Here is a 12195-nt window from a genome sequence, read left to right on the forward strand (position 1 = left end):
CATACATAGTGACTAAACTCTCTGCTAAAGTACTGTTTATAGCAATTTTATCTTATTTGTTTTACATTAGGTCAGCCTCATCAGTTGAAGTGCATGATGGTTTTGAAGCTATCTACACTCCGAGGCAAGGGCAAGGGCAACAAAGGCTTTCTTGCGGGCGTCCATGTTTTTTCCCCCGACTTGTCCACCGTTGTCAACTAGAACGCAAAAACTGTTGTCAACTCGGAGGTGACGTCATTCCCACTTCCGACCAAGAACAAAACAAACGCACCATTAGTCAACAGCTTTCTTTCTTTGTCTCCATGGTAACTGATATTTGAGTAAGAGGGTCAAAGTTTAGGTCCTAATGTTATGAGAAAGTCGTACATCCCGTTTGTGTGCATACTGCATGCAACAGTACGTACTCAAGGGCAGCAGCAGTACCTACTAAAAATATAAAGTAGGTGATTCGGAACACACCCACTGACTCCAGAAAGGGCCGTTTGCATTTTTACATTGAAGTGAAGGCCACTGTAGGCCCTCGTAAACATGGAAACAGAGGTGAGGGAAGGGTTACTCAGTTGGTTGCAATCTGCACCCTCACCGCCTGATGCCACTCAATCTTCCGCACTGACCTTTGAGTGCTTAACATTTTATAATATAAAACCTGGTCTAAAACAATCCGCCATTTGAATAATAAACATAATATAGTGACCATTCCCAAAGCCAGCAGGTGATTATAGCTCATATTTTTTATTAAGTACATGTAAATTGACAAAAAGTCCTAGACAGCATTTCCTTTCCAATTTGATCACATGGCATCCATGAGTTACAGATACAATAATGGACCCTTCGTCAAGTTAACTGCAAATAATATCATCAGTAGCTTTTCAGAAATCTGTTAAATATATGGCATCTCATGTCCGTACATAAAACTGACACAGACACATGAAAACTAACTTGTTACTTAACTTTCAGAAAGGACTAGAAGGTATTTGTACTGGAAAGAGGAATGGCTGAGGTTTGAGTAAGATGTGAAGGACGATACTGTGTATAACTAACAAATGTCCTTTCATATGGTCTCAGGGTCTGGCATGTGTGTTCTGGGGGTTAGTTGCACGCTGAGGGTCATCAGGCCTGCCCTCCCCAAAGATGGGTTTACAGACAGGCCGTCACTGGTCCAGACACACACACACCAACACCATGAGGTCCATGTGAGAGGTCAGGGGTCACACAAACACACAGGAGACAGTAGTATTGCAGCTATGGAGGCAGGTACGAGGGCAGGTCCTTCTCCACCGCCTGCAACAGAAATAAAGGTTATTATGACAGTGATGACGAATGGCACCAGATATTCAGTTTAGTAGTAAACACTTCATAAAGTGTATATATAAAAAGTAGGGCTGTCATCGTTAATCGTGATGTGATTAAAGTCCCAACATAACTTGACAACTTTTTTTAAAATCACGTGCTGCTATTTTCGCTGCCGCCTGTCTTTCAGAGGCTAAAGAAGGCTGAGTTTTAAAGGTAGAGTGGCGATACAGGTATCATATGAAACTAGAAGACTGAAGGAATCCAGTGGTACCATGTTATGCTAGCTTCTCAGGAAGGGGTCTAAATGACGCTCCAAAGTTAAGCTAAATTGGCAAGGGAAAAACAGCATGGCCATTTTCAGAGGTCTCACCCTCTCAAATATCCAAGTGAAAATGGGTTCTGTGGGCACCCACGAGTCTCCCCTTCACAGACATGTCCACTTTGTTAGTCCAGTACAGTTTTGGGCACAAACTATTGTTTATTTGCATTTTAATGTTTATCCTTACATTAAAAAAAGGTCACCAACTCAGATCTCTACCAGTTTAGGATGGACAGAATGGGGAAAGTTAACCCTCTGACACCCACAGGATCGCTGGTGATCTTAGCAAATATTATGGTCTTTGAAAGGGCTGCACTAATTTTTTAAGCTAACATGAAGGTATGATGTAAAACTAGACAACATAAGGCTTCCATTGGTACCAACAATGTCATGCTAGCCTGTTGGGAAGGGCAGTATATATCGCTCCAAAGTTAGGCTAAATTTTGGTGAGGGAAAAACTGGCATGGCCATTTTCAAAGGGATCTATGGGTACCCACAAGTCTCCCCTCTATAAACATGCCAACTTTATGCTAATCAAATGCAGGTTGGGGCAAAAACCATGCAGTTTTTTCCCATGCAGAATAAATGTTATTTTTGCCTATTCTCAAACAGGTGTATTTGAATATTTCTGCATACCAAGGTCCCTGAACAGTGTTGGAATTGCATAACTCTGGTGTGACCGGAAAGCCAAGACTCTTTCTGTATTCAATGAGCCCCATTTTATTGATGTGTGGAGATGTTAACCACCATAGTGGTAATTTCATTGTAGAGAGACAATTTCTTTGAAGGCAACTGCCGAAAGAAAGAAATGTCAAGTTTTTTAAAACCACATCACAGCACAGATTTTTCTGTGGTGTTCCTCGAGGTCTGGGTGTCCTAATGTGGTGTTTGACAATTTCTATCTGTTCCCAAGTGGTCATAAATGGTTAAATTTTGTACGAAATCTGTGAAACAAATGGTATATACACACCCCAAAAACTGTTGCAACAAGTTATGAAACATAATTGAGCAAGGGAACGACCATCGTATACTTCCATTATAATGTTCTCAGACCCTTAACACTTGACACCTAAAAACTTGACTTGCAGCATTTCAAATTAATCTTTGTTTCCAGCTTTCAGATGATGTACTCCACTTCTGTGTGGCATATACTGCTGACCTGCCCTCTCCCCCCGAAAGACTCCCCAGTAATGACTGATGAGTCGTGATTAACTATTAAAATTCAGCAATTAATCGCAATCGAAAAAAATTCAGTTTGAGAGCCGTAATTAAAAGGCAAATAATCTGAAAAACTGATTACCAGTTTTCCCACACTTTTACTCAGTCCTGTTAAGTCTTTTTCCACTCTCTAAATCTAAAAGTATGACAAACACAATGCACAAAAAAGCCTCAATAAGCACAGCGAGCATCACTCACAGAGGGATCCTCATTTGGCCCGTATCTCTTCGCCACATGTCCGTCTTTATCTATCAGAAACTATTAAGGAACAAGACATCAGAATGTTAGCATGTGCATTTTTCATGCATTTAAGGCAAGAAAATTCAGACATTTCACTGAAGATGCTTCTTAAAGGAGATAGTGTGAGCTAATTTAGCACTTACCTTTGTGAAGTTCCATTTGATGTTACTGTGGAGAGAAAGAAAAATACTGATTACAATGCAACCTGCGAGCATGACCACCAGGACTGCTCTATTTATTCACATGAGCATCGTCTCAGTTCAAGTTGGTTACAATGGATTACAATAGTGAACAGTTTGTTTATTTTTTTGGCATTTCTGATTTATTTGATAGTGATAACAAAGTCTGACAATATTTTAACAAATCTGCATCATATCGGACAGGATGGGTTTCTCCGACTTGGCTGCTGGAAACTGTCCGACTTGACTGCAGCTTTCTGTCACCACCCCCTGCACAATTCATCTTGAACGACCCTATTTACAGAGGCAAAGTGCCGTGCACGTTTATGTCATCACAAAAGTAATCAAAGTTCTAAAAAGTGTGTGCCTTACACACCCTGGTCACCTTGTCTGACTACAGATTACTTTTCCTGGCAGCATCGTGTAGGTTTTTAATTCTGTGTGTTGTGTTAGAAATATGAAACACAGCAGATTCATTTTTCTTCCATCACTCTCAACCTCTCCCTTGTTGCTTCTGGCAAGGGGCTGATTTGTTATCATGCGACAGCAGTTTTTAACGGTACGCACTCTCCCCAGTGAGCTACCAGGCACCCCGACAGTTACGTAATTTACAGAATAACTGCTCAGCCTGCTGCAGGACGATACTTCTCCGCTATCCATGTGCATGCTCAGTATGTGACAACATATTTTTTACCAAAATATGGTGCTTCAGACTCAGCCCTCAAGCAGTTGCACCACAAACACATTTTAAGTTTTCATAAAGTGAATGTTTGATACTAAAGACATCACAAATACTGATTGTTCACAGCTACAGTAGGTCACGGAGGGTACTTTCTTTACAACAAAAATTGTATGGTTTTTCGAGCATGCAAGTTCTAATATTATGAAAACGCTCTTTTTATCACAACCTCAGAGTCAGTCATTTTAATAAGATAATCTTTAAAGCTTTGAAAACTGAAACATTTTACAACCCCACCCAAAAAGAATGAGAAACAAGGAAGAAAGTGGTGTGATGAGGCAACAGAAACTCAACAGGGTGTGTATGACAGTGTCCCTACTCCAGGGTAAATGTGACATAATTATCACTTCATGCTTACTGAATTCTAGAGAAAGATGACTAAGGAAATTATAAAAGTATTTCTACACCTCGGAGCGTTGGTGGCTTAGTGGTAGAGCAGGCGCCCCATGTACAAGGTGCAGTTTCACAGCAGCCCTCAGACTTTATAATTTAATCACCAAATTAATGGCAGAGATATGAGGAACCCCCAGCTTTACAAAAGTCCTCACACACTGATGAAATTGCTGAGTAAAATATAACAGGAATTATGGCCATTACTATGAATTTCTCCTCCAAGTTTTCTCCTTTAACTATGTTGCTTTTCTTGCACAGAGATGTGAATATAAACACACAGCCGACACTCTTGAAAAACAGAAATACATGAAACTTCTCACACATAACTGTACAACAGAGCATGTCACCTAAGAAATGAGACCGAACAAATAATACTCATTAGTAAAGTGCTGTCAACAAAACTCATTCATGATATAGTGCGCAGGGTCTAAGCAGATATTCTAACGGTCTCAGCGTTAAAAAAGCTGCGTACACAATGGGCCTCATTTCACAAACAGTACGTACGCAACAATCTGTGATGAAACAGTGCATACGAACGTTTTAGTAAAAATCCAGGATTCATAAATATTTTCTTAGCTGAATCTTTTGTACTTTGTGAACAAATTCAGAACTGCCTAAAACCGTGCACACACACAAATAATGACGGCCCGGCTGTCCTAGAAAGTGTAAACTCACACATTTTAACCTTTAACGTAGCATTTTAAAACCGCATTCATTAAGAAAAAGCTTTAACAGACAATGTTTAAAATGAATTTACTAATGCATGCTCTTATTTCATCCTTGGCCCTTTAACCTCATTAATTATTGTTATTAATTTTCGAATAGTCGTTTTATTTTGAAAAATCGATTTTTTTTAATGCGACGATTACTATTCGCCGTCTTATTTCCCCCCTTTATTTGACATGCAATTCAGCTCCTAACCGCACGAGGGCAGTATAGGATTGCTATAGCGGTGTGAGATGGGCTACCAGCTAGTTTGATGCTCTTCTACAAACAGGAGAAACATGCAGAGACTACTACAGTCCTCAAAAAGTTCCGTGTGGAACGACTTCGACAAAATAAACGAAAATGAGGTGCAGTGCAAACTCTGTGAGGCAAAGCTTGCGTATCACAAGCCTACAACAAGTATGCACAGTCATTTGAGAGCGAGGCACGCAGGAGGCGGCGAGGGACCGTACGGCTGGGCTCAGCGGCGTGACACGTCTGCAGCGGGAGTCCCGTAGCAGCTCGCCCTCCTGTTAATCAATTACAGCGGCTCCACCGGCAACGGGAGCGGTGCGACAACCCCCGTCTGCCGCGCGACAACTGTCTATTTTACACGGCTCTTCTATTTTTGTCGCGCTACACTCCCCTACGCGACCCTCCAGCAGATAAAAACTACATGAAATAGTGTGCTACACGAGCACAATGTGTTTTTAAATGAATAAACCATTATCAGAGGTGATATGTGATGATTTTTTTTTCATGCATTTACCCATGTTTATCCGTGACATTGTGTAAATGTCCGTGGCAGACATTTGAAAGCGAGAAGATGACAAACAGTACAGTAAACTTGTAGATAACTCAAATATATGTAATAACTTAGGCGGAAAATGCTTTAACATTTCATGCAGCCTACATGCAGCCTCTCGGCTCGGCAAACGGTAAACAACCCCGCTGGCTTCTCTACGTGTCACTTCCGTACGCAGTCAGTGGAGCCCAAATGAATACGCCGCGACGCTACGCTGACGTGACGCTTTGCAGCCGGTGGAGCCCGGTCATAATGATGAATGGATCTCTGTGTGCGATTATTCGAAAAATCATCGAATAGTTGCCATGATTTTCGAATAGTGTTTTTGCTTGTGCTGCCCATCCCTAATTGTTATAATTAATATATACCACGATTAATAATGTGTACCAACCGTCTTACAGAGGAGTATATAAGAATGTCTACATTAAAATGTAACAGTTTTGGTTCTCAGTGTTTTAGTCTATTGAATCCGCCTGTCAGCTAACGATAGCTGCTCCCACCAATCTGTAGTGCCACGAAATTACATTATTATCATCATCATTATTATTACTAACAGGGTCTCTAAGGAGTCTGACTTTCCTCTGAGCAGAGGTTAAGATGGCATATCTAACTTTTCTAGAAGATACTGTAGTCCTTCAGGAGAGAGCACACCAGAGACCGACATATTTAAACATGTCTGAAGAGAGTTGAGAGGTTCCCATGATCCAATACGGGTGAGTCAGGGCTTTAACATCGCCATAAAAACACCTTTCTCATGGCTTTTGCCATGATACAAATCTAGGCAAACATGTTTTCTTATGTAGAGACATGGGGGTATGGCAGTATGCCGACCGCAGATAACGAGGCACAACCTGTCAATCCAGAAGGATTCTGATTCACTAAAATACGAACTGTGGTAAGAACACAATCAGTCAGTGTGCACGTCATGAATCTGCATGCGCACTTATTTTATGCACAAAGTATGGACATTTCTACACACTTATTAGTGAACAAGGTCCAATGTCATGAGACTTTTCCAAAGGTAAACGAAAAAAAAAAAAAAAAAAAAAAGGACGGTAACTCACTTTCCGAAGGTTCCCTTGCCTTTGGGCTGTGCCTTCATCCACTTCCACAGAGGATGAGCGTTGTCTCCATTCACATCAATCTTACTGAAGAGGTCAAACTCAACGTTGTAACCTTTGGCGAACTCTTTAATCTCTGCATCGGTCCCTGGCTCCTGCATTATACAACAAAATTAAAGTCAGAAAATTTTAAATATAAAGCTATAAATTGAAAAGTGTTGTCATCAGTTCGTCATCATACCTGTCCTCCAAACTGGTTGCATGGGAAGCCCAAGATGCGTAAACCTTTCTCAGCGTAGCGGGCGTACATATCCACTAGCTGAGTGTAGTTTACCTTGGTCTTTCCTCATTTAGAGGCTACATTTACAATGATGCACACGTAGCCTCTGGCAGGAAAAACAAAACAAACGAGAGATTAAACTGAGAAAACAATTCTGCAAACTACAACAAGTCTAAACACGACAACTGCAAGAAATATTCCACTCTATACTGTCACCTTCAAACTCTATGGAAGTCATTAATTCCTTTATGAGACCACAAAGATAAATGATATTATGTTATGTATATATTTTACCGATATTTATCCAGAAACACCTCCTCGCCATCAATGTCCTTGGCGGAGAACTCGTAGATGGATTTGGCACTCTGCCAGTCTCCCACCTGAGCGCACTGTGTGAAACATGGAAACTGTTTACAGGTGAGTGCATGGGATTGAGCAAGACAGCTGCAGGTAGGTTTATTGAGGCTAAAGTCCATAAAGGCAAACAAAAGGGCAAAACCAAGCTCAAGTCTGAGAGATAAACAAGATGATTCAGATAAATGGGAGGAAAACCAAGGAAAGGAAACCAGCCAAGACAAGAAAAGGTATGGCAGTTAACCAGGGCTCTTATGGGAATACTTCACCCCCAAAGTAACCATTTGTGAATCAGTTAATCGCCTTGTGTTACATTGAATTTGTGAAACAGTTTCTCTTTAATGCCTCCACAGTGAGTAACGAATTCATAAACTGAGAATATTTGATGAGGTTAGTCACAGGCAACCGTGTTAAACATCAGGAATATTTTAAACACCCGCTTCTAAGCTCTCACACAACTGAGGCCTGTACAACAAAACCAGTTCAACTTACCCAGGATATCTTTTTGTTATCTGGCTTGACTAACCCTAACACTGGCCGTCTGGATAACCAGTACTACAAAGCTGGTTATCAGCTAGTTCAGTCAACTCTGGGTTTTCCTGTCAAGCCGTAATTGCATGAAAGAAGCGGACATATTAATTACAACATCATCAGAACCATGGTAAATGAGGTGAACGGTACCAGAAGTGTCTGCGATTGCGAGACTACTGTCCAAAAAGTCACTGTCTAGGTAATGACTTATGAGGTCTATCTGACCGAAATGTTGCATTTATAATAATGGGAGCCAATTAACATTGCATGGATTATTTTTATAATAAAATATCTTTTTTTCCAGGGATGCACCGAAATGAAAATTTGGGGCCGAAGCCGAATAATATTAAACACTTGGCCGAATGCCGAGTACCAAATACCGAATATTGTTGTTTAGTTTTTCATTAGTTTTTGCAGATGAACCCCCTCCAGATTAGTGTACCAAAATTGGGACCCACGGTACGATAACAGTGAAAGTATCACGGTTCTGAGTAGTATCAGGATACCACAGCGAAAATGAGGCAGATGTGCCTTTTATAAAAAGATAAATCACTTTTCTATAATATATCACTGATATTTCAATGGAATAAATTACTTATTGACTTATTCATACTTCAAAAACAGTACCAGTAAGTGATTAACATAGGGGGGATTGAAATAAAAAAATAGAATAAAAATCAACCAACCACCCTCCTCCCCTGACAGTCCCTTCATAAGTAAAGAACAGTCCCTAAAGTGCGGTGAGGTTTGTGGGCCGTGAACGGCTCGTTTCTCCTCTGACACGTCACATACCTGTGTTAGGCTGGCTCGGCTGTTCAGGTACTTCTGGGCAGTCATGACGGCAAGAAGAGGATATTATTGGAGCAGACTTCTCCGTCGCCGCCGGTAAGCCGATGGCCACCGTATTTGACAGGAATACATTACTGTCTGTGTCTGTGACCCCCGTTCAACTGGTGGGATTCACCTATCGTTTCTGCTGGTGGTTGAAATCTGTAGGCTGCTTGCACAGCGTGCTGAATGATTTAAGCCTGTTTTGCTCGCTCAAAACTATTTTTAGTTGCAAATGCGATTGCCATGACGGACGGATCGCCACACTGCCGTCATTTCACTCCGCCCGTCACGGCATGCCGTTTGATTGCATTATCAAAACACGCCGCTATTATTCGGCCTTGCTTTTAACTTATTCCCCCGAATACCGAATGTGTGTTTTTTTGCAATATTCGGCCGAATATATTCGGTTACCGAATATTCGGTGCATCCCTATTTCTGTTTAAAAATAGTGGAAATAGAGCCCTGGAACAATGAAATGACCACCTCTTACTACTGACCACTGACAATATATAGGTAACTCTCTTTTTATACCCGAGAGAGAGAACCAGCTTCGTAGCACTGAAAACCCAGAGTTAACTCTTAAGTTACTTCGCCAACTCCAAATCCTGCTTTGGGGTACAGGCCTCTGGTGCAGTATAATCCAAGTCTCATTTATCCAGTTGTTCCGACTGGGAACTGGAAGTGAAACTTAACCTGTGCTTCTTCTTCAAAGCCAGACAGCATTGACAAAAAGTGATTTTACCTTTTACCGGGAGTTGCTGATCTACCACTGCCTTGATCTGTGGTTTGTGTTTTAGTGTGATTTTGACAGGTTTAGTTCAAATTCACCAAACAACAAAATCAATAACACAATCAGACTAACCAATCAAGGCAGCGGTAGCAAGGTAAAATATTGTTTTTCCTCAATGGAGTCTTTCACTCTAGCATTGTTTAAGTCTTACCTTAGGTTACGTTCACTCTTGGAAATGGCTGTTTGGTAGTGCTGAGCATATATTTGGATAAATGACAATGGATTATACTGCAGGAGTTGTGTGAGAGTTTTGAGAATACTGACTTCAATCCATCAAGATTTTTTCCCATTTTGGATTCTTCGTTCACCAGAGGCATGCAAGAAAACAACGATTTCTCAGGGGCTTTCTATGGGGTGGCTGTGGCTCAGAGGTAAAGCAAGTCATCCACTAATTGGAAGATCAGTGGTTCAATCCCCCGAGCAACATATTGAACCCAAAATTGCTCTCGATGGCTGTTTGAGTGTGTAGCAAGGGGCACCTTGTATGGTAGCCTCTGCCACCAGCGTGTGAATGTGTGTGTGAATGGGTGACTAGAAAGGTGCTATACAAGTCCATTTACCATTTAACATAAACAAATTCAATCTAACACAGTGAGTAAAGCAGTCCACTGGGGGCTGAAGTATTCCTTTAATACATGGTGCACTTTGACCCACTGTGTCACCCATGTCCCCACCCTTGTAGTTACATACACAACAGATTAAGGATGAAAACTCCACAGTGAGTGACCTGCATGCATGTGTATCTCACTCAAGAGCAGGACAGACAACACAGCAAGAACAAAAAAACTGAAAGATACGATGATGTTAAATCGCTGGTGAACTGCCGCAGTGCATAAAAACAAGGAAATAACGAGTTACACATGAAGAGCTTCTCCTGATTTGATGCCAATAACATCACCTAGCTTGAAGACTGTTAGCACAGACTGTTAGCTAACGCTGCGACACAGCTAGCTAACAATTACCGTAACATTTATTAACAGGAACAAATTAAAGTCGGGTTTAATTTGCGTGACTCAGCAGCTGAGTCTATCTGGAGGGGTGAACAGTTAGTTGAATCCCGTCTGTGAACATTAATCCGCCATTCAAACGCTGCCATAACGCCTCTGGTTTTGACACGAAGCTAGCGTTACTGGTTGCGTCATTCCGGACCCCTTAGACCGTTACACCGCGGTTAAAAATAGACAAGCTAAATGTGACCGACATTTTGTTCACAGCACACACGCAGCAGCGGAAACATAAATGTTTTAACCACAGCACAAATACAGTGACAGACATATTGTCCTGCTTACCATACTTCTCAGTACTCCTCTGCTGCCGGCCAAACCTAACAACAGTGTCGGTCTCCAGAGCCTCATGGCGGCTATATTGACGACAGCGGTCATATGACCTGTTAGGCCCCGCCCACTGAGGGACAGCACTGACTGCTGCGCACCCACCGGGCCTGCCTCTCCTAGACTTTTCATTTTCCACTTTACTAAACACTTTGAAACCTCAGCAAACTGGTTTAATGTCTCTCAAAAACATGGAAAGAAGGAACGAGCAACCTAATGAGAAATGACTTAAATATCAGCAAAATATTAGTAAAAAAGTTACAAAAATGTTAAAGTTGACACAAAAAAAAGTTAACAGGAAATGACCTGAAAAGGGGCTAAAATAAAAATAAAAATAAAATAAGAATAGAAAATAAATGAAAATAAAACAAGAAATAAAAATAATAGAAATTAATGGAGTGGCAAAAAAATAGAAATAACAATTTTAATAATACAGTTACTGCAATAATAAATATGTTACATTAAATTAAATTAAATTGAATAAGCTTTATTGGAATGACATTTATTATGTGCTGCCAAAGCACAACTACAATTTAAGACAGTGAAAATTACCAAAAAAAAATAATTCTAAAACAATTGACAACAATGTATTATTACAAATGCAAAACAAAACAAAAAAAGTCAAAAAAAAATATTAGTAAAAAAGTTACAAAAAAAGTGAAAGTTGACACAAAAAAGTTACACAGTAAATGACCTGAAAAGGGTCTAAGATAAAATGAAAATAAAATAAGAAATAAAAATAATAAAAATGTTTTTTATTCATAATAATACAATTAATGCAGTAATATATATTAAATTAGATTTAATTACATTAAAAAAAGCTTCATTGGCATGACATTTATTATGTGTTGCCAAAGCACAACTACAATTTAAGACAGTGAAAACTAAAAGAAAATATTCAAAAACAATTAACACCAATGTATTATTACTAATGCAAAGAAAAAAAAGTTGACACAAAAAAGTTAACTACAAAACAGGAAATGATGTGAAAAGGGGCTAAAATAATATAAAAATAGAAATAGAAATTACACACACACACACACACACACACATATATTGAAAATATAATACATATATAAATTGAATAATTCCTTGCAAAATTGCTGATTGCCTTTTTTATAATCAA

General features: G+C 40.0%; 1 protein-coding gene across 2 annotated transcripts; it reads right to left on the reverse strand.

Annotated features, from left to right (window-relative positions):
* Positions 1-713: 713 nt before the first annotated feature.
* On the reverse strand, positions 714-11165 carry LOC117272200 (phospholipid hydroperoxide glutathione peroxidase-like). 2 transcript variants are annotated; one of them, XM_033650986.2, is made up of 7 exons: positions 11028-11165; positions 7527-7621; positions 7194-7338; positions 6956-7107; positions 3214-3238; positions 3029-3088; positions 714-1281 (listed from the first exon to the last, which is right to left on the reverse strand). In XM_033650986.2, the coding sequence occupies exons 1-7, from the start codon at positions 11118-11120 to the stop codon at positions 1243-1245; spliced, it is 609 nt and encodes a 202-aa protein (XP_033506877.1). In that variant the 5' UTR covers positions 11121-11165; the 3' UTR covers positions 714-1242. The 2 variants fall into 2 exon arrangements, with proteins under 2 accessions (XP_033506877.1, XP_033506874.2); XM_033650983.2 differs by having other exon boundaries at positions 7527-7639; positions 11028-11134.
* Between the last annotated feature and the right edge of the window lie 1030 nt (positions 11166-12195).

The sequence above is a fragment of the Epinephelus lanceolatus genome, chromosome 12 (assembly GCF_041903045.1).
Source record: "Epinephelus lanceolatus isolate andai-2023 chromosome 12, ASM4190304v1, whole genome shotgun sequence".
NCBI classification, from domain to species: Eukaryota; Metazoa; Chordata; class Actinopteri; order Perciformes; family Serranidae; genus Epinephelus; species Epinephelus lanceolatus.